Here is a 23,925-nt window from a genome sequence, read left to right on the forward strand (position 1 = left end):
CACCTATTATAAATATGTTCATAGAACAAATTTTTATTATCTCTAATGATCAAGTATAAGGCTGCTGCTGCTGCTGCTAAGTTGCTTCAGCCGTGTCCAACTCTGTGCAACCCCATAGATGGCAGCCCACCAGGCCCCTCCGTCCATGGGATTTTCCAGGCAGGAGTACTGGAGTGGGTTGCCAGTGCCTTCTCCAAAGTATAAGGATGATGTCCAACCAAATAGAGAATATCAATAATGTATTTGTTTCCTACTGCTTCTGTAACAAATAATCAAAATCTTAGTGGCTTAAAACAGGAAAAACATCATTTTACAACTCTAGAAGTCAGAAATCTAAAACAGGTCAACAGAACTTCTGAAGGTGGTAGGGGAGAATCTTTGTCTTTTTTAGCCCACATTCTTTGGCTCATGGCCCTGTATCTAGCATCTGAGCTTTCTTTCCATAGTCACCTCCATCTCTGACTGTGACGTCCTACCTCCTTCTGAAAAGGACTCTTGTGACTTCATTGGATCTACTTGATTAATCCAGGATATTCTCCCTATCACAAATCCTTAATCATACCTTCCAAAGTCTCTTTTGCCATAGCAGTTCAGTTCAGTCACTCAGTCATATCTGTTTGCGACCCCATGAACCGCAGCACGCCACGCCTCCCTGTCCATCACAAACTCCCGGAGTCTACCCAAACCCATGTCTGTTGAGTCGGTGATGCCATCCAACCATCTCATCCTCTGAGGTCCCCTTCTCCTCCAGCCCTCAATCTTTCCCAGCATCAGGTCTTTTCAAATGAGTCAGCTCTTCGCATGAGGTGGCCAAAGTATTGGAGTCTCAGCTTCAACATCAGTCCTTCCAGTGAACACCCAGGACTGATCTGCTTTAGGATGGACTGGTTGGATCTCCATGCAGTCCAAGGGACTCTCAAGAGTCTTCTCCAACACCACAGTTCAAAAGCATCAATTCTTCAGTGCTCAGCTTTCTTTATAGTCCAACTCTCATATCCATATATGACTACTGGAAAAATCATAGGCTTGACTAGACGGACCTTTGTTGACAAAGTAATGTCTCTGCTTTTTATTATGCTGTCTAGGTTGGTCATAACTTTCCTTCCAAGGAGTAAGTGTCTTTTAATTCATGGTTGCAATCACCATCTGCAATGATTTGGAGCCCACAAAAATAAAGTCAGCCACGGTTTCCACTGTTTCCCCATCTATTTGCCATGAAGTGATGGGACCGGATGCCATGATCTTAGTTTTCTGAATGTTGAGCTTTAAACCAACTTTTTTACTCTCCTCTTTCACTTTCATCAAGAGGCTCTTTAGTTCTTCTTCACTTTCTGCCTTAAGGGAGGTGTCATCTGCATCTCTGAGGTTATTGATATTTCTCCCAGCAATCTTGATTCCATCTTGTGCTTTCTCCATCCCAGCATTTCTCATGATATACTCTGCATATAAGTTAAATAAACAGGGTGACAATATACAGCCTTGTACTCCTTTTCCTATCTGGAACCAGTCTGTTGTTCCATGTCCAGTTCTAACTGTTGCTTCCTGACCTGCATACAGGTTTCTCAAGAGGCAGGTCAGGTGATCTGGTATTCCCATCTCCTTCAGAATTTTCCACAGTTTATTGTGATCCACACAGTCAAAGGCTTTGGCACAGTTGGCAATTTGATCTCTGGTTCCTCTGCCTTTTCTAAAACCAGCTTGAACATCTGGAAGTTCATGGTTCACATATTGCTGAAGCCTGGCTTTGAGAATTTTGAGCATTACTTTACTAGTTTGTGAGATGAGTGCAATTGTGCAGTAGTTTGAGCATTCTTTGGCATTGCTTTTCTTTGGGATTGGAATGGAAACTGACCTTTTCCAGTCCTGTGGCCACTGCTGAGTTTTCCAAATTTGCTGACATATTGAGTGCAGCACTTTCACAGCATCATCTTTTAGGATTTCAAATAGCTCAACTGGAATTCCATCACATCCACTAGCTTTGTTCGTAGTGATGCTTTCTAAGGCCCACTTGACTTCACATTCCAGGATGTTTGGCTCTAGGTGAGTGTGAGTGATCACACCATGGTGATTATCTGGGTCATGAAGATCTTTTTTGTACAGTTCTTCTATGTATTCTTGCCACCTCTTCTTAATATCTTCTGCTTCTGTTAGGTCTCCATACCATTTCTGTCCTTTATTGGGCCCATCTTTGCATGAAACTTTCCCTTGGTATCTCATTTTCTTGAAGAGATCTCTAGTCGTTCCCATTCTGTTGTTTTCCTCTATTTCTTTCCATTGATCACTGAGCAAGGCTTTCTTATCTCTCCTTGCTATTCTTTGGAACTCTGCATTCAAATGGGTGTATCTCTCCTTTTCTCCTTTCCTTTTCACTTCTCTTCTTTTCACAGCTATTAGTAAGGCCTCCTCTGACAACCATTTTGCTTTTTTGCATTTCTTTTTCTTGGGGATGGTCTTGATTCCTATCTCCTGTACAATATCATGAATCTCTGTCCATAGTTCATCAGGTACTCTATCAGATCTAGTCCCTTAAATCTATTTCTTACTTCCACTGTATAGTCATAAGGGATTTGGTTTAGATCATACCTGAATGGTCTAGTGGTTTCCCCCACTTTCTTCAATTTAAGTCTGACTTTTGCCATATACAGTACCATAAAATAGGACGTGAACATCATTGAGGGGAAGAGGAATTATTCTGCTTACAGCAAGTAAGTGATGCAAATTGTAGGAAGAAAATAAGTCAAATAGAAATTCTGAAGTTGAAAAGTATAACAACTGAAATTTTAAAAATTGCTAGACAGATTCAACAGCAAATTTGAGCAGGCATGATTAAAAATTGGCACACTTGAAGATAGGTCCTTTGAAATATCTATTCTCAGAAATAAAAAGGGAATTATTTAAAAAATTTAACAGATGCTCAGGGATCTTTGGGATACCCATCAAGTGTACCACCTTATACATAATGGGAGACTCAGAAGAGAGGAGAGAGAAAGGGGCAGAAAGAATACTTGATCAATAACAGTTTATGCATTTCCTCAAATGAAGTCCAAACATCATAGTCCTCAAGGATTGTATTGCCCTGTGCCTTGAGAGGTAGAATAACAGAGTGATAAATATAAATATATATATATATATATATTAGGCTCAATTCTATTCTGTAAAATGGAATTAATAGGGATATACTCTTTAGAATATAGGGTATACCTCACCTTACCTCCTAGGCATATACTATAAGAATTAAATTAGGTAATGTAAGTAAGGAGTTTAGCAGAGTGTCAATTACAGTAAATTCTCAATAAGTGCTGACTTTTTAATATCTACCAAGTTATTATTATTTCTTATGTACTGAGCATCATGCCAAGCACTTTATATCATGTCTATTTTCAATTCTCATGACAGTCCAGTGAGTTAGGTATTATTATTCCCACTTTCAGATAAGAAAAGCAGACTTCAAAGATACTAAATAAAGTCCTCAAAGTCATGAGCCATGATGTGAACCTGAGTCTAACGGGGTTGCAAAGAGTTGAAGATGACTGAACATGCATGCTAATGATATAGTTGGTTTCTCAAATCACCAGACTCAATTGCTGCTCTGGTAGGACAACATTTCTGTGAATTAAAGATACGTCAGGTCTCTCTGAGTCCTTGTGAAGCAAATGCAAAAGACTTAAAAATTAAAGCCATCAAAAGTCTCTAATGTTGAGCATTCTGATTTTAGACCAATTATGATAATATACAAGGCGTATAGTAGCTTAAGCTTTGGCTCAGAAATGACACTCAAATGACTAGAATGATGGATGGTAGAAGTAATAGAGAGGTGCTGTCCCCTGAAATGCATATCTTAATGCTCACATCCCTAATGTGACCATGTTGGGAGGTAGGGAACTTAGGAAATAATTAAGATGAAGTGAGGTCATAAACATAGTGCTGTCATCCAACAGAGCTCTCTTCTCACCATGTAAGGACACAGTGAGAATGTGCCTGTCTGAAAAGGCAGGAAGAGAGTCCTCATTGAGACCCAACTATGCTGGTACCCTGATCTCAGACTTAGTGTCTTCAGAATTTTAAGAAAATAAATTTCTATTGTTGAAGCCACCCAGAGTATGATGGTATTTATGGCAGTTGAGGTGATTAATACAGGAGGGCAGCTGGAGAAATGAAGGGATTAGTAAAGTCAGATTCTCCTTTTAAGAACATACTCATTCACATGAGTATGGATATGTTAGCAAAGAATGTGAGTTGTCAAGACTTTATATATGAAGTATGTATAAGTATGACTCATCACAAATGGAGTTTCTGGCTAAACAGAATTCCTAAGCATTTGGGAAAAGGAAGGTACTAAGTACAGCTGCCTCATTCCTTCTGCATGTGTTTGCTGATCGTTGTGGCTTACCAGGAGCAAGGCTAAGTATTGATCATTACTTGGTTGGGGCAGAGATATCTGTTGGGGTAGATTGGGAAGACTGATTGGATAGGAAGAGAGAATTCCAGTGACAGAGACTGCCAAACTTGGCATCTCTGAGTAATTCTAGACAATGAGAAATTTGGGGAAATTTGGGGTTGGGTAGAAAATGATTAAAAATATGCAGAGCAGTCCACAGGACACTCTAAAAACACAGAGGTCTAGAGTAGGCCAAAGCTGGAGGAGATCTCAAAAGCCCAAGCTCAGCAGGTAGGCATCTGGATTAGAAATGGAATGATTTTGAAAGAAGGGCAAACCTGTACAATAATTGAATCAGAGGATGAATGAGAGGAATGATGCATAGATTTTAGCCACCTTTGCCAAAATTTGGGAAAGACCAATGAATTTATAGCACCCATTCATTTGCTCATTACTTGTTGAGTATCTACTCTAGGCCAGAAATTGTGTTAGGTGCTACTAATACAATTATAAGTAAGATAGACATGGCTTGTCTTTGAGCTTACAGTACGCTGATAATTTTTCAACATCTTCAACTAACGCATCCTGTGTTTTCTTGGTGACATGTACCGCTTGTAAAACCACATCCTAACAAATTTCCTCACAAGTTATGCATAGACACCTCTGATCCAATACAAACAGATATTTTGCCCTTATGTCTACTCTACAATGTTCAAACTCTCTGGGTGCCAGCCTAGAAATTTAATGTATTGTTATAGAATCACAAGTACATGTTGTTTCTGCAACCATTTTCCCTGAGTTTCTGGAGAAGAGAAAGTAAACAATAGACATTCAGTGTTCTCTTAGACCTTGAGTTTTCTAAAATCATTTCTCTAGACTATTTTATTTTTAATTAAAACTTAGGTTGAACTGAATGCATTAACTTTTGGAAAGTCACTCACAAGGTGCCTCCCATGCAGTAGGCAGTAATGCCAGTTAGTGTCATTTTACTGAAAATAGAGATACTTATGTTTCAGCGGTGTTAGTCCTCCCAACTCTTTGCTGATCCAGAGGGGACCTCTCCAAATTATGGAGGGAAAGAAAATTGTAGACACTATCTGAATGTGAACTTTTCCCCATGGACTTGCTTATATGTGACTAGGTGAATTTCTTTTAACCCACATTAAAGAATTTCATATTTTCATACTTGAGACAAGGTAGTTGTTATTCAAAGCAGAACTGAGAACAAGTAGAAACATGTTTGCATCTGATGAGACCCCTGAGATTTGGCTGTGACTTGAGAAAGGCCAGAAACCAGAGTCTTGTATACGTTTAACCAGTGCATAAATTCATTACTAATAATGCTTGATCATTCATTCACTCGGTGGCCGGAAACCATCTCCCCCTAGACACCTACTGTTAAACCACAGCTTTCTTTTCCAGTTTGAAGGAAAAGGGCAAGATTTATGAACAAAATGGTGGCTGTTTGCTTCCAACATAAAATCCTCAGCCAAAGTCAGTGGCTCTTGAACAGATTCTAGAAAAACACAGGGGGAGATATTATGGAAAGAACATTAGATTTGGAATTAGGATTCTAATTATAACTCTGTTCCTTATTAGCTGTGTTGTGCTAAGTCATTTCAGTCATGTCTGACTCTTTGCAACCCGATGGACTATAGCCCATCAGGCTTCTCCCTCCATGGGATTCTCCAGACAAGAATACTGGAGTGGGTTGCCATGCCCTCTTCCAGGGACTCTTCCTGACCCAGGGATTGAATTCACATCTCTCACATCTTCTGCATTGGGAGGCGGGTTCTTTACCAACTAGCACCACCTGGGAAGCCCTCCTTATTACCTACATGACTTCGAACCAATACTTGAGTTCCAGTTCTATCATCTGAGTGCTGAGGATACTCACAAAGCCATGGTCATGTTTTTTCATAAATAATTTCAGGCATATATGAAAGAGATAAGAGTGTATCAGTTCAGTTCAGTCACTCAGTCATGTCTGACTCTTTGCGACCCCATGAATCACAGCACGCCAGGCCTCCCTGTCCATCACCAACTCCCGGAGTTTACTCAGACTCATGTCCATCGAGTTGGTGATGCCATCCACCCATCTCATCCTCTGTCGTCCCCTTCTCCTCCTGCCCCCAATCCCTTCCAGCATCAGGGTCTTTTCCAACGAGTCAATTCTTTGCATGAGGTGGCCAAAGTACTGGAGTTTCAGCTTCAGCATCAGTCCTTCCAATGAACACCCAGGACTGAACTCCTTTAGGATGGACTGGTTGGATCTCCCTGCAGTCCAAGGGACTCTCAAGAGTCTTCTCCAACACCATAGTTCAAAAGCATCAATTTTTCGGTTCTCAGCTTTCTTCAAATACCCATAAACTACAGCCAGGTTACATTTTCTTAGATTTTGCCATCCAAGCTTTACATAGCACCCCTTCCTATTTTGACTAAGTATTTTAAAGCAAATCTCAGAACTCAAAGTCATTTCACCCCTTTATATACTTCAGTATGCATTAAAAAATTTTTTATGTCACTTGAATGACATTAACAATCCTAACAAAATTAATAATTCTTTGATTTCTTTTATGATCCATTATATTCATAATTCCTGATTATATTAAAAATGTCTTTTGATAGTTGAATTGTTCAAAACAATGGCCAAATAAGATCTACACAATGCATTTGGTTATGTCTCTCAGAATCTTTTTAGCCAAAGCACTGTCCCCTCCATCATTCTAATTTTTAATTCTACTGTCTTACTGAAGAAAATGATTCAGAAACTATTACAGTATCAATTTTTCTGCTTGTTTCTTCATGGTGACATTTGTTTCTCTAAATCTCATATTTTTTGTAAACAAAAATTTAGCTCTAAGGGTCAACTATATTCAGATTTGACATTTTTTCCAACTAATATCTCATGGGTGGTACTGTGTATTTCATCCTACCTCAGGAGGTAAGAATGTCTTATTTTGCTGCTAGGAGTAATGCTTTAATGAATCATGGGTTCCAGTGGTTAAGAGCCTGATACCTCTTTCGCAAAATTCTCTGTATATTTTAAAAATGTTGTTTTGCTTACTGATATTCTTTACCTAAATCAATCATTTCATTAGAATTTTTTGAATGTTGATTTCTTAATTCTGTCATTTTTTCCCAGTCTTTTCAGATTCATTAGCTGGAATTTTCTTCTACAAAAGTACTTTCTTGTTCAAGGAAGGCTACTTAATGATCTTGAAATACTGCTTATCCAGAAATGCAGAATAAATGTTTAATTATTTCCTCTTACTTGGTGATTTTCAGAATGAGGCGTTACTTCAGAGTTGGCCAATGAGGCTTTGGGGATTTTTTTGGTGGGGAGAGCTATACATTTTTAAAAACCTTTAGATTTTTATAAATTTATTGAGGTTTATTTGTTTGATGTTAAGATTGTCTCAGCAAGAGACCATTGAGGCTGGTTCCTGGTTCCTGGGTCCTTTTGTTCTGACTCCATTACTCTTTGATGGCTTTTTTCTGTCTGGTATGAAAAAAGTGGCCCAGGCTCATCTTGTACATTTCCTTCCCCAGACTTGGTACTAGCCATTCCTCCACAGAGTTCTGGTTCCCTTTAATGGGGTACAGTCAGTTTTTACAAAACAGGATTATGAATTAAAACTTTTTATGCAAGTGCCTGAATCCTTGTTCACATTTGCTTCTACCATGGCACACTCTGTCTACTAGAACATGTCTTTCCATTGACTGTAAAAAAGTTTTTTTTCTCTGATTTGCTGTATCTTCTGCCCTGATCTTCAATGCATACTATGAATATTCCTTATGATGATGACAGTCTGATTCACTACTGAATCTCCAAGGTTTAGAACAGACTCTAAGGCAGGCCAGGGTGCCCAAAAAATTTTATTGCATGAATAGATTTGTTAATTCTCAGATGACTTTCCCATCTCCTTCTTTCCTGAACCAGAATTACTTTTTAATTTTTCATTGTGATTTACGTCTCTATTAATTTCTGGCACCTGGCATACTGGCACATATAGGTATGCAATAAATACTGCTGAGTAAACAAATGACTACATAATACTATAGCACTCTTCTTTTAAAAATGCATCATTTGCTTTACTGAATTCAATGATGGAAAACTGGACAGTCACGTGTAAGAGAATGAAATTAGAATACTCCTAACACTATACATAAAAATAAACTCAAAATGAATTAAAAGCCTAAATATAAGGACATACACTATAAAACTCTTAGAGCAGAACATAGGCAGAACTCTCTGGCATAAATCATAGTAAGCTCTTTTGGACCCACCTCCTAGACTAATGAAAATAAAAACAAAAATAAACAAATGGGACCTAATTAAACTTAAAAGCTTTTGCACAGCAAAGGAAACCATAAAAAAGATGAATAGACAACCTACAGAATGGGAGAAAATATTTGCAGATGAAGCAACTGACAAGGGATTAATCTCTAAAATATGCAGTTCAATATCAAAAACCAAACAACCCAATAAAAAATGGGTGGAAGACTTAAAGGAACATTTATTCAAAGAAGACATACAGATGACCAACAAACACATGAAAAGATGCTCAGTATAACTAATTATTCAGTTCAGTTCAGTTCAGTCGTGTCCGACTCGTTGAGACCCCATGAATCACAGCACGCCAGGCTTCCCTGTCCATCACCAACTAATTATTAGAGAAATGCAAATCAAAGCTACAAGGAGATATCACCTCACACCAGTCAAAATGGCAATCATCAAAAAAATTTACAAACAGTAAGTGCTAGAGAGCGTGTGGAAACAAGGGAGCCCTCTTACACTATTGGTGGGACTGTAAACTGATCCATTCACTTTGGATAACAGTAGGGAGGTTCCTTAAAAAACTAAAAACAGAACTACGTATGACTCAGCAATACCACTCCTGGGCAGAGAAAACCATAATTCAGGAAGATACATGCACCTCAATGTACACTGCAGCACTATTTACAATAGCCAGGATATGGATACAACTTAAATGTCCATCAACAGAGGAATGAATAAAGAAGATGTGGAACATACATACAATGAAATATCACCCAACCAGAAAAAGGAAAGAAATTGTGCCCTTTGCAGTGACATGGATGAACTTCGAGAGTGTTATACAGCATGAAGTTAAATCAAAAAGAGAAAAACAAATATCATATATTAATGCATATATATGGGATCTAGAAAAATGGTATAGATGATCTTATATGCAAAGCAGAAATAGAGATACAGACATAGAGAATAAACATATAGATACCACGGGGGAAAGGGAGATGCAGGGTGAACTGGGAGATTGGGATTGACATATATACACTATTGTTACTATGTACAAAGTAGATAACAAATGAGGATCTCCTGTAGATCACAGGGAACCCTACTCAGTGCTCTGTGGGGACCTGAATGGGAAGGAAATCCAGAAAACAGGGGATATATGTACACATGTCACTAATTAATTTTTTTTGAAAGTTAAGTTGTCAATTGCTCAGTCGTGTCCAGTTCTTTGTGACTCTGTGGACTGTAGCCGGCTAGGCTCTTCTGGTCCATGGGATTCTCTAGGCAAGAATACTGGAGTGTGTAGCCATTTCCTTCTCCAGGGGATCTGCCCAACCCAGGGATTGAACCTGAGTCTCCTGCATTGCAGGCAGATTCTTTACCACTGAGCCACCAGGGAAGCCCCCTTTTCACTTTGCTGTATAGTAAAAACTAGCATAACACTGTAAATCAACTATAATATAAATCAATTAAAACATTCATAAGTGGCTCCCATTGCTCTTGGATACATTTTAAATTCCTTAAAGTGGTCCACAAGGTCCCGTGTCAATCTGGCCCCAACCATCAATCTTTTCAGCTCCATCTTCTGCCACTTTTCTCCCTGACCTCTTAGCTCTAGCCCCTGAAAGACATTCCTTCCTCCTTTCCTTTCTTTCAAGACAGCTTATCCATCCTGCCTTTGGACCTTCCAACTGACTCTTATCTTGTGTGATTCTCTTCCTTCTCCCCTTCTCCATTCTATCAACTCCAGCTTGTCTTTGGATCCCCACTTAAAATATCCTCACCTAGGAGACCTTGCACGACACACTATTCACTGGGGTTCCTTGCTATGTGTTCCCATAACCTTTGTTAATCTTCTGCTCTACTAGTACCTGCTAGGGTTGTGTCATTACTTGTATGTTTGTATTCTCTCCTAGGCTGTAGGCTCCATCAGGGCGGGAATCATACCTGTGTAGTCTAGAGCTCTGCTCCCAGTTATTCAGAAGTACCCAGTCAGAACTGAATCAATGGGTATTAGTGCTGCTAAGCTCCTGAAATACAGGAACCATGTTATTTCCACATTTATCCCTTGTTTAGCTTCTATAATCATTTGGGTTCTTAGAAGAGATTCAGGAAATGTTGGTTGAATGGCTAGACACTGTCTCTAATCAAGCACTTTTGCTGCCTTCACTATGCAGAGAAAAACATTCCCTGGCATAGTCTACTTCTCCAATCCAGATTTTTCTGAGTTTGAGGTAATTTTCCTCCTAATGCCTTGAAATGCACTTGTATCTCACCTTCCCAGCTTCAGCTTTAAACAGCACACAGTGCCAGCAAGCCAGCAGCTGGAGGATGGGCTGTGGGAACTGCTGGCGCCTCCCTCTTGTGCACCCAGGTACTGGTACTGCATCTGTATGACCACACTCTATGGCAGGGGAGAAAGGTGAGCGTAAGTCAAGGAAGAGTCCTGCTCTATCCAGGATGATTTAGCTTTCAGGAAGCAACGAACAGCAGCTGCTTACTTAGTAAGAGAACAAATCCATAGTCATTTTCAGCCACACCCTGGAGAGGAAAGTCTAGTGACACCTGCTGGATACAAGTCAGACTGCCAAGTTTACGTAAGAAAGAGCAAACATGATCTCCACGAATGACATGCATTTTGAAAAATAACGTCAATTATGGTGTGAACTTTTATTACAGCAATAATATGAGAAGACTCTTGAGAGTCCCTTGGACTGCAAGGAGATCCAACCAGTCCATCCTGAAGGAGATCAGTCCTGGGTGTTCATTGGAAGGACTGATGCTGAAGCTGAAATTCCAATACTTTGGCCATCTCATGCAAAGAACTGACTGATTGGAAAAGACCCTGATGCTGGGAGGGATTGAGGGCAGGAGGAGAAGGGGCCGACAGAGGATGAGATGGCTGGATGGCATCACCGACTCAATGGACATGAGTTTGTGTAAACTCCGGGAGTTGGTGATGGACAGGGAGGCCTGGCGTGCTGCAATTTATGGGGTCGCAAAGAGTCAGACACGACTGAGTGACTGAACTGAACTGAATATTCTAGTCCATTAGGACAGGGTTCTCATGGATGGATCAGTTGCAAAGTAGGAAATAAGTGTTAGGTAGTTAAAATAGGGGAAAAGAGTCCAAAATGGCGGTGGCTAAAAGACCTGGAAGAGAAAGCCCGCGAAAATAGAACAAAGGAAGGTCCAAGGACTGGAGTGAGAACCTCAGGTAAAACAAACAACGCTCTTGCCTAAGCCCAATTTACATAAGACAGAGAAACATATAAAAAGAGGAGCCAAAGCCCTCTTCTCCCCTTTTTGCCCTCTCTCTCCCCCATGCGATGGGGCGATCTTCTCTTCGCGTCTTTAGATCGACGTGCCCTCACGCCTCAAAGATAGATTTTCCTGCTATTATCTAAATAAATAGAGCTGTAACACTGAGCTGTAACACTGATTTATTTAAGAGCTATAACACGGTCCGTTCGAGACCTGAGAGCTATAACACGGTCTGTCCTCTGAGAGCTGTGACCCGCCAAGGGGCTTTAATGTCCGTCCCTCCAAATTTTTGTTGTGATGAAACAAAGAACCGAGGAGCATACACTCGCGTGACATAAGGATGCTTTAAAAAATGGCACAGAAGATATTTCAACACTTAATCTATTGCTGTAGAGAATTCCATTTCCCAAAGCAGAGTCTATTGCCAGTAGGGACAGAATGGGGGGGTGGGGTGGGGGTAAGGGGGAGAGTGGTAAATCTTTGAGTCATCCACTGATATCTGAGCAGTCACCCATTTGCAAACACCATTTAAGGGTAAGGCTAAGAGACAGTTTGTATGGTGATATACATCTCGAACTCTGGAATCAAGCAGATCTGGGTTAAAATTCCAGTGTTACCACTTGCTATCTGGGTAACTATGGGCAAGTGTCTTAACTTCGATGAGCCTTAAGTTTCCTCATCTGTAGAGTGGTATAATAATACATTGTACCTACTTTAGAGGATTTAGTGAGGCACAAATGAAATTATGTAAAATAGGCCGTTTACCAATTCCAAGTGAGTTTATTAAGGTAATGTTGAAAATAACTATCTCCATAAGAAAACCTCTTTAAGTGCTATTTTGATATGACTTTATCAGTTAATTATATAAAGATGCAAAAGATATAGCTCAGAGTCTCTAAGAACAGGCAGACTAGCCAGGGAAACCAGTGCATAAGCACTTAACTAGAATACCACTTGACCATTACTCCAGTTAGTCTATGAGAGAGTAGAAGGAACACTGAGGTGTGCCCATTTGGGGCAGGGAGGAGTGAGGCTGACAGCTAGGCTGGGCCTTGAAAGAGGAAGAGGACTACAACCAAGGTGGACAAGGAGGAAGGAGAAGAGAGCAGATAGTATGCGTTTGGAGACATGAACACGAGGGCTTGTTCAGGAAATGTGGAGTTGCCCCATACAGTGCAAGTGAGGAGGGTCTTAGCTGAGATGAAACTCATCACACTGAAGCCCCTACAAGAAGGCCAAGTGGCTCAAGCCCAGCTGGCAAGGGAAAGAAGGGGATGGATACTCTGTAAGGAAGGGTCCTCTCTGCTACCTACAAGCAATGCACACTGACAGTTTTGCTCTGTCCCAGGTCCATTTTTCTATCTTTTGAAAATGACAGCTTCGTTTTCCTCTGAGAAGCAATACCTCCTGAAGGCTGGCTTTGTGGCTTGAGAGACGCTGATCAGCCAAACTCATACGCATATTCATGGTCAAGGGTAGTCACATGATCCAGGCCTGGAGAATGAGCATATTCCATCTGCTTGACTATGGTGATTGGTTAAGAGATCAGTGATGCTGAACGTAAGTTAGTCTAATTAGAGTGAGCCCTAGAGCCCAGAAAAGCTACAACTGCCACTGATCAACTGCAAGGATGTGCAAACCTGAGCCACCAGGAATGAAAAACAGCAAAGGAAGACAAGTGGAGATATGGTAGAAGGAGGACTAAGCCCCGATTATGTGATTTGGACTCCTGGATCCAGCCATTTCTGACATAAACTTCAACTTCTGGACGTTCCAATAAACGTGTACTTTGGTTTAGGCCACATTTATTGACTTTCTGTCACTTTCAATCAACAGATGCCTGACCAACAAAATACTGCTGGCTGGATTTTTGTTTTCAAGTGTTTGCATTTTATAACTCATAGGGCTACCTCTTTACAATTGACTCATAACTTCTAGAAACTACTAACACATTTCACAGAAAAATCAGGGTTTCTTCTTGTGCTCCAAGCTGAAACAAGTCTTTTAGCTCTAAACTTGTACGTCTGCAGAGGGAGGGACCAACAGACTTAACAGATAGGTAAGAATGTTATTGTAACTAACTTGCAGCCCTGAAGCTAATATTTAAATCAATAATGCATGACATCTTCAGACAATTAAGACCTGAAAGCCATCTTTCTGAGCTGTAAAGACTGGTATAGGGCTTCTGCCTTTTGTTGGTCCTGTTTTCACAGCTGAATCCCCACTGAATGTACAAGAAGAGAGAAAAGAAAGATGAAAGAGCTCTTTACTACTGACAGCTTTGATTCCAGCCCCAGCAAAGCATTGTATTTGGGAAATCAGCACGCCCGCTTGTTGAGTCTGGCAGCCAGCCAGCTGACAAGAAAGAGCAGTTGCTCTGGACAAGGCCACAGAACAAGGGCTGGTATGCCCTCTCTCTGCAGACCCAGCTGGAGCCACACAGCTCAGCAGGAAGCATGTGTGTATGGAATGCACAAAGGCTTCGGCATAGTAAAAAATGTTCATGAAAAGAAGTGTTCAGACGCGATAGCATTTTCCCTATCACTGTCGCCATTGTTATTATTTTACAGTTGCAAAGTTTCAAATATTAAGTCACCCACCCCCAAAATAGACCTCCCTCCCCTCCAGGGGTAGTAGAAGAAGAAGGGGCAACTCTAGGAGACCTCATCATGAATCATGAAACCTGAAAACTGAGACACCCAAAAGAAATCAAAACATCACACCATCCACTGTGCTTAGTCACTCAGTCGTGTCCGACTCTTTGCGACCCCATGGACTGCGTGGGGTCGCACACATCAATGTAGCCCGCCAGGCTCCTCTGTCCATGGGGAGGAATCTGTCCATGGGGATTCCCAGGCAAGAATACTGGAGTGGGTTGCCATGCCCTCCTCCAGCGGATCTTCCCAACCCAAGGATTGAAGCCGGGTCTCCTGCATCACAGGCAGATTCACACCATCCACAGCACCCTCCAAATGTGCAACACATTCACTCCATCTACCCTTTTGAGTCATTTTTCTAACTTTATACTGTAAAGAGTTAGATTTCACAGCAGATAACAAATGTTCTTTTCTAGGCTGAGCAAATGGCACACATACCTAGCATAGGTTTAAGTTCTTTTCATTGTCTTACATATTTTTCTAACAGTCAACTTGTTTTATTGGGTATTGGACAGCAAGGAAGTCAAACCAGTCGATCCTAAAGGAAATCAGTCCTGAATATTCATTGGAAGGAGTGATGCTAAAGCTGAAGCTTCAATACTTTGGTCACTTGATACAAACAGCCAACTAATTGGAAAATACCCTGATGCTGGGAAAGACTGAGGGAAGGAAAAGGGGACAACAGAGAGTGGGATGGCTGGATAGCATCACCAGATCAATGGACGTGGGTTTGAGCAAACTTCAGGAGATAGTGAAGGACAGGGAAACCTGGTGTGATGCAGTCCATGAGAGTACAAAGAGTCAGACACAACTTAGCAACTGAACAACAACCTCCTTTAATCAAATATGAAAAAAATAATAGCACCATTTTCAACTTCTCCCTAAACACTGAAAGAAGATATTTCAGGACCCAAGACAACCCCATGCAGCTGACAATATTCCTTGATTAACTATATAATCTAACATCATTCAGTGTTTAGGTCAAAGAGATTCTCTTCTCCCTACAAGGCTACAGAAACTGGAGAAGGAGACGGTTGTACCAGCATGTGGTTGTGTTTATATGTGCATGACCCCCTTGGTATTCGCTGCTATTGAACACCACATTTTCCTCTTCACAGCACTTCCATAACTGTAATTATTGCATGTGCTGTTAAATGCTCTTCTTTCCTCTGCCAATGGACTAGCAGCTCTGGGCAAACTGGGGGTGAAGTTTGATTTCTTCACTCTCAGGTCTTCCTGTGCTCATCATAGAGCTGGAAGCACTAGACCAGGCCCTGGTTAAATGTTTGCTACATGAATGACTGATGGAAAGAGATAGTGGGAAAGATAGAGGAGAAGCCCATTTCAAAAATGGTTGAGAATATGATTAGAAAATTTAATATATCACAAATTATATGTGTGTATATATATATATACACACACACATTCACAGTGCATGTATTTTATATGCATATATAGTGTGTGTGTGCTAAGTCACTTCAGTAGTGACCGACAGGATCTTCCCAACCCAGCTATTGAACCTGAGTCTCTTATGTCTCCTGCATTGGCACGTGGGTTCTTTACCACTAGTACCACCTGGGAAACCCATATGCATATATAAATATATTTTATAAAAACCTCTTCATCCTTAAAAAAGAAAACAAATGAAGGGTATGAACCCATAGTTTACAGGGGCCATGGTTTACATGGGCAGCAAATATTGATCAAACAGCACCCTGGAACGAGAGACAAGAATAGAGCTAGGCTTGTAAGAAATTTACTCCTTCTCCAGGAAAATTGGTTAAAACACACATGCAAGGGTTGGATGAAGAGAATATTAAAGCACATTTTTTTTTCAGTGACTCCCTACAGTGTCAGGATGCAGGCACCCATCTGCAAATAGCTGGACAATACTGGCTCCTTTTAAACTCTCAGACTGGGATCTTTGCAGTTCCTGAATCAGAGTTTCTTTAGGTGCTTAATAAAATGCAGAATCTTAGGCCTTACCTAAGACCTATTGAATAAGAATCTAGAGGACTGGATATTAGGGGTTGTATTTATTTATTTATTTTTAGAAACTTTCTGATTTTTTTCATACCTTAAATTTTGGCAATCATTGTCAAGTCTAGAAGGGTACCTTGCCATAAGACTGTGACTTAAGAAACCAAAGTCCTCAAAATGCTAACATTTAATAAAATTTGATTAAAACATGTTTTTTTAATGTGCTATAAACTTTTATCAGGGCTTTCCAAGTGGCTCAGTGGTAAAGAATCCACCTGCTAATGCAGGAGACACGGGTTCGATCCCTGATCTAAGAAGATACCACGTGCTGCAGATTAACTAAGTCCAAGCATCACAACTACTGAACCTAAGCTTTAAAACCTGAGAATCCCAACTTTACTGAGTCCTCACACCTAGAGCCCGTGCCCTGAAATGAGAGGAGCCACTCCAGTGAGAAGCAGGCACACCGAAGCTAGAGAGTAGCCCCCACTCTCTACAGAGAAAACCCTGAACAACAGTGAAGAACCAGCACAGCCATAAATAAATAATTATTTTTTCGTAAGAAATGGGATATCACCAATCACTTTTAAGCAGGGGCAAGAAGGAGTCTACTTTCCTTCTTGCATTTGTGAAAGCTTTTTCTGGAAGCAGCAAAGAGTATAGTTGGAATTGGGGACAGGAAGGAATGATAACCCTAAGAAGTAGTAACAGTGGTAGGTTCCTGAAGAGCCAACAGGAGAGAGAAGATGGTGGCCTTGGATTAATGTATTGGTAGTAGAATGCAGACTTGCATAACTTGAAGTGAAATATAGAAAGTAGAATTCACATAACTTGATGACTGATTGGATGTTGTAGAAAAAGAAGCAGTAAGAATGACTTCTAGGTTTTCACTTGGGCAACAGGATGGTGATGACCTTTACTTAAACAGCAAAACCAGGATGAAGAGAAACGGGTTGGTGTGGGTTTGCAGAGATGGTGAGAATTTGTCCATTTAATTTTGGCTATTTGGAGTTTGAACTGGTGACCAAAGATCCAAGTAGAGAAATCTGGTAAAAAAAAAAAAAAAAAATCTAATCTTTGGGGAAAAGATTTAAGTAGGATCAGAAATGTAGTTTTAGGACCCCCCAGAAAATGAATGATAATTAAAAACAGGAGTCAGTGTAGTTATATAGGGAGAGTGTGAGAACCGAGGTGGGAAGAGGGGCTAGGACAGTAATCGGGGAACAGCAACATTTAAAGGAGAAGCAGATGAAGAGGAGTATAGAAAAGGAATGGGAGAAAATATCCAGAAACATAAAGGACAATAAGGAGAACAAGGTGGTTAAGAGAAGAGACTGTTTTTAAAATGAAGGCATAATCTGTAGAGGTGATGATGCTCTGTGGTCAAGTCAAGAATGACTGTACCAACAGGTATACATAATACACCTTCTCAGAGAAGAGAAAGACTTTATGTTGTGAAGGACTAAATTACATAGTAAAGGCAGTGCCTGTAGTGACAAAATGCAGAACACTATTCAGTTAAAAGGTGAAAAGAAGAGGTGGGGTATGAGTTAATCCTTGATGAAAAATCACTGTTCAGTTAACAAAACTTTATGCTAACTATGAAGTCCTAGTGTTTTATAACCCCAATTCCTTTATGACAGTGTATAATAGTGCAATGTCGGTTTTAATCATGGTCACTAGTACATACTGACCTCTGTTTTTTTTTTTTTTTTTTAGTGAATTTTTACTATTTTTAAGCTGTCCAGGATTTATTTATCAAACTTCTGTCCAAAGTCTCTAATTTGGTCTGATAACTTTCCCTAGTTTCAAGTCCTTTTGGGTCAAGCTGCCCTTCCCTTCCCTCTTTTGGGCCCGATGGTCCCATGATAAAACCTGTAACTTCTGCCTAACTTTTGCCCTTCTTAAATTATTTTGCAATTCCACTCCTGGGCATATATCCAGAGAAAAACATGGTTCAAAAGGATGCATGCACCCCAATATTCATTGCAACACTATTTAGCCAAGACATGGAAGCAACCTAAATGTCCATCAACAGAGGAATGAATAAAGAAGATGTGATACATATATATATAATGGAATATTAGTCAGCCATAGAAAGAATGAAATAATGCCGTTTGCAGCAACACAGATGAACTAAGAGATTATTATACTGAGTGAAGTAAGACAGAGAAAGAGAAATATCATATGATGTTGCTTACATGGGAAATCCAAAAAGAAATGATACACACAAACTTACTTACAAAACAGAAACAGACTCACAGACTTAAAGAATGAATTTACGATTACCAGAAGGAAAGGAGGAGGGAAGGGATAGTTAGGAAGTTTGGGATCAACATGTACACACTGCTGTGTTTAAAACAGATAACCAACAAGGACCTACTGCATAGCACAGGGAACTGTGCTCGATGTTATGTGGCAGCCTGGACGGGAGGGGGCGTTTGGAGAGCATGGACACGTGGGTATGAGTGGCCGAGTCATTCCGCTGTGCACCTATCATAGCACTGTTAATTGGCTCTACTCCTATCAAGTTCATTTCAGTTCAGTTCAGTCACTCAGTCGTGTCCAACTCTGCGACTCCATGAATCGCAGCACGCCAGGCCTCCCTGTCCATCACAAACTCCCGGAGTTTACACAAACTTATGTCCATTGAGTCGGTGATGCCATCCAGCCATCTCATCCTCTGTCATCCCCTTCTCTTCCTGCCCCCAACCCCTCCCAGCATCAGGGTCTTTTCCAATGAGTCAACTCTTCACATGAGGTGGCCAAAGTATCGGAGTTTCAGCTTCAGCATCAGTCCTTCCAATGAACACCCAGGACTGATCTCCTTTAGGATGGACTGGTTGGATCTCCTTGCAGTCCAAGGGACTCTCAAGAGTCTTCTCCAACACCATAGTTCAAAAGCATCAATTTTTCAGTGCTCAGCTTTCTTCACAGTCCAACTCTCACATCCATACATGACCACTGGAAAAACCATAGCCTTGACTAGACGGACCTTTGTTGACAAAGTAATGTCTCTGCTTTTTAATATGCTATCTAGGTTGGTCATAACTTTCCTTCCAAGGAGTAAGGGTCTTTTAATTTCATGGCTGCGATCACCATCTGCAGTGATTTTGGAGCCCCCCAAAATAAAATCTGACACTGTTTCCCCATCTATTTCCCATGAAGTGATGGGACCAGATCCTATCAAGTAACTCTAGTCAAAAACCCTGGTTGCCTTCTAGTAAATGCTCTATTTCCTCTCTGTGTTTCACCACTGGTTTTCCAGAAGGTAAGACTTGATTTAGATTATAAGCACATGAGACTCAGTTCCAGAATTTTATTTGTGCTTCTGGGGGAAGCACACTTCTTTCTCCCATTGTTTTTCAACTTGAGCTGCTACCATCACCCTAGTGTTGAAAGGGAAGAATTCATCTGAAAATGCAGTTAACACAGTGAAAGATAAAGGAAAAAAGGCAGAAAGACATAAACTTGCAAGCCATACCCTGTAATGAGCCCTATCCTTGAAGGTGAAGGTGAAAGTGTTATCACTCAGTGGTATCTGACTCTTTGCAACTCCATGGACTATAGCCTACCAGTTTCTCTGTTCATGGGATTCTCCAGGCAGGAATACTGGAGTGGGTTGCCATTTCCTACTCCAGGGGATCTTTCTGACCCAGGGATTGAACCCATGTCTCTTGTGTCTCCTGCATTGACAGGTGGATTCTTTTTTTTTTTTTTTTTTTTTTTGATTTCAAATTATCTTCTTTTATGTTTGGATGCAAACACTTCCAGTTCAAAGTTTAAGCACAAAATCCAGGTATGTCATGTGGTGGACTTGCTTCTTCAACAGGAGATGAACTTGGCGCCCGATGGAAAGAATCGACTCTCATGAACAGCAAACCACAAAATGATTGTCCCTGTGAAGAAGCCGGTGACTCTGTGTTAGACTTTTCCAGCTTGCCTCATTCCCCAAGTTCAGGTTTTAGAATCTAAAAGTCTTCTTCAGCATTTAACTAGTTCTTTGCTGGTGGAAGGGGCTGGGACTGTCTCTCCACACGTGAACTGATCCTTGTCATAAATCACTTTTATAATGAGAGAGCAGCTAGGGCACGTTGCCACGTCTTCCCCGTTCTCCAAATCTTCCTTGGTGATGCAGAAGTTATCCCCACACGGGCAGGGGTAGAAGTAGGTCTCCGAGTCCTCGTCGTATTGGAAGTCCTCGATCTCCACCTCGTCGTGAAATACCGCCATCGTCACTGGGACCGGCACAGGTCCGTCACTTTCGCCGTCCGACCCAGGCCGGGGCCCTGGGCCAACTTCGCTTGCGGCCGCCCAGACGGGCGTCTTCCGACAGGTGGATTCTTTATCACTGTGCCACCTGTGAAGCCCACTAAAAAAGTTAATTCCTCCTTATGTCTTTAGGGACCTTTATAAAAATACATCAGTGATAGTAGCAATTGTTTGTTTCATTTGTGATGTGATTAAGCTCTATGTTTATAATCTTATTGAATTCCTACAATAGATCGAAAATATCAGCTCTTTATTTCCCCCAACTTCTAGATTATGAAACAGATGATGAGAGTAGTAGAGCTCTCGTTTAAAGTAACACAGCAGTGGATTCCAGTGTGAGAATCAGGGGTTATGACTGATTCTATTTCTATCAATTATTCTTGCCTGGAAAATTCCGTGGACAAAGGAGACTGGCAGGCTACAGTCCATGGGGTCTCAGAGTCGAATGTGACTGAGCACGCACACACACACACACACACTCTTACAGCCAAGAGCCCTGTTGTTGAATGGAGAAGGCACTGGAAACCCACTCCAGTACTCTTGCCTGGAAAATCCCATGGACGGAGGAGCCTGGTCGGCTGCAGTCCATAAGGTCACTGAGAGTTAGACACAACTGAAGCGACTTAGCAGCAGCAGCCTGTGGTTTAACATGCTTCGGGCACTACTTAATACAGAGCCTAAGATGAGTGTAGGAGGAAGGTGGGGAGGGAGGATGGTTGTCTTCAAATTCTGTTAGTTTTTCACTGCTTAAGCAATTTTACTGAATATGTGGATGACTTTTTAAAAAGAAACTTTAAGGAATTATCACAAGAGAATGAAAGAAGAGGTCTTCCCTGAGCAGGGTTTCTTTGATAAGCTACGTATTAGTAGGAAAAAAAGAAAGAAAGACAGTATTCTGGTTTTCTCCTCACCACCCAGAAACTGACCTCAGGTTAGTGAGTTTGACACATGAGCCCTTTAGAAGCACCTGGGAAATCTGTCAGGAGGCCAGCCTGTTTCCATATGCTAGGCATTAAAATCACCCTGCTGACTCTGAGCAGCATTAAGTACAGTTCAGCTTAAACTCCTTTTCCCCTCCAGGGATCCTGGTCAAAGCACCAAAGTGTTTGAATATCTTAGTTAAAAAAGAGAAAAAGTTTAGTCTTAGTACAACATTGTCTGAAAATGCGGATTTCTGCACTAAATGACTTGAAGGTTTTAGACAATGAGGCGATATATCCTTTAAATTGTATCTTTTTAGAATAGGTAGAAGAAATCCAATTCTTGACATCTGCAAAGGCTTCCATATTTTTTTACAGAGTCAATTTTCAACTTGCTTCTTTAAGAAATATGACAGAAACAATTGCTTTAGAGAACAGTGAAATTATACTTAATATAGCAATGAAAGTATATCTCTCCCTTGCAGCATTTCACTTCTAATCAGTCTGAAGTAATAGTGAAAAGATGTTTATTGGGAGCATAATTTGCTCTTCACACAAAAGGAAAAAAAAAAAGACTCAAATAATTTACCACATTTACATCTCTAACCCAAACAAGAAATAGGAGGGAAACCAATTTTCTTATCTTGGGAGATGGTGATTTATAGAAGAAAAAGGAATAATTCATTTATCTTCTTGTAGGACATGAAAATGTCCTAGAACAAATTATTGTGTCTTAAAAAAAAAAGCATAAAAAGAGATATAAGCACAATATAAATACCTTTGATCTCAAAACCTTCCTTTGCTTGTGTCTTGAAAAAGTAAGGCACTATTCTCCTCTCAGTCAGACAGAAAGAGCATAGATTCTTGAAAGGGTTGTAGCCTCAATTTGGGCTGTAATGGTCCCTCCTGCTGGAAATATTCTGTATTGGACCTTCTTTCCACTGCACACTTTTTACATTTAATTACTTCCTTTACACACAAAGGAAATAATGCTTCCAAAGCACACTTCAAAAAATGCTGTGCAGATGTGGACCCTTCGCATGGGGCCAACATTTTACCCAGAGTTTCCCCAATTCATCTCAAAAGTTTATTTCTCTGAAAAAGATGTTAGCTTCCCCCCTGCCAAGGCCCATATGAAATGGGGAGTTCATGCTTTAAAATTCATTTGTTCAGGAACATTCTGAACTAATTTCAGCCATGAGTGCTTTCCTCAGATGGTGTTTTTGGGAAAGTATATCACTCTTAGACAGGGAGTCCCCAGTAGAAGACAGGCTGTATTCCAGAAGTCAGGGGGTCAGCCCTTTGGCTCTCGGTTTATCTTTCCTCATAGGTGTAATATTTAAATGGTGATTGCCTGATTCTAAGCTTCAGAGCATATTTCAGCTACATTGTAGGTTTTATTATTTTTTTATAGGTTTTGAAAGAAAATTGCTTTCTGAGATCTTTTGAATAGTAAACCTCTGGCATTGTAAGATAGTGTAGTGACTTTGAAAAACAGTCCAGCAATCAATCCCATAAATGATTAAATGCAGAGTAACATGATGTGAAGAGCCCACTCAATTGGAGAAGATCCTGATACTGGGAAAGACTGAAGGCAAAGGGAGAAGGGGATGGCAGAGGAAGAGATGGTTAGATAGCATCACTGACTCTGTGGACATGAATTTGAGTAAACTCCAGGAGATAGTGGAGGACAGAGGAGCCTGGAGGGCTGCTGTTGGGTTGCAAAGAGTCGGACACCACTGAACAAAAACCACCACCACCACCACACGACCCACTGATCCAACTCCTAGTTATGTGTCCAAGAGAAATGAAAACGTATGTCCACACAGAAACTTGTACTCGAAAGTTTAGCACAGCATTCCTCAAACAGCCAAAGGTGGAAACAATGCAAATATCTATCTGTGTCCAGATAGATATTTGGACAAACAAAACATGGAGTATCTATATAATGCAACATTATTAAGTAATAGAAAGGAATGAAGTACTGATATATGCTAAACTGGAATGAACCTTCAAAACATGCTAAATGAAAGAAACCAGTCACAAGAGTCCATATATTATGTGTTTTGGTTGAAAGGAAAGTCTAGAATTGAGAAATCCATAGTCAGGTTTGTCATTGTCTAGATTGGGGGTGATATTTGACTAGCCTGTGCTAGTCATTAGCAGGGTTAATTTGCA

At 40.6% G+C, this 23,925-nt stretch overlaps 1 protein-coding gene and 1 long non-coding RNA gene across 2 annotated transcripts in view; both read right to left on the bottom strand.

Annotated features, from left to right (window-relative positions):
- LOC122709414 overlaps positions 1–23,925 on the bottom strand; it is a 129,104-nt gene that overhangs the window by 59,467 nt on the left and 45,712 nt on the right. The window lies entirely within an intron of this gene.
- Positions 20,294–20,880, bottom strand: LOC122709413 (DPH3 homolog). Its single transcript, XM_043926762.1, has one exon. It carries the CDS (start codon positions 20,786–20,788, stop codon positions 20,540–20,542), a length of 249 nt encoding a protein of 82 aa, XP_043782697.1. The 5' UTR covers positions 20,789–20,880; the 3' UTR covers positions 20,294–20,539.

Source organism: Cervus elaphus, chromosome 15 (genome assembly GCF_910594005.1).
Source record: "Cervus elaphus chromosome 15, mCerEla1.1, whole genome shotgun sequence".
Classification (NCBI taxonomy): Eukaryota; Metazoa; Chordata; class Mammalia; order Artiodactyla; family Cervidae; genus Cervus; species Cervus elaphus.

What these genes read in the sequence shown, in the direction of transcription:
- LOC122709413 (XM_043926762.1), bottom strand. Translation starts at nt 20,788, where the DNA reads ATGGCGGTATTTCACGACGAGGTGGAGATCGAGGACTTCCAATACGAC.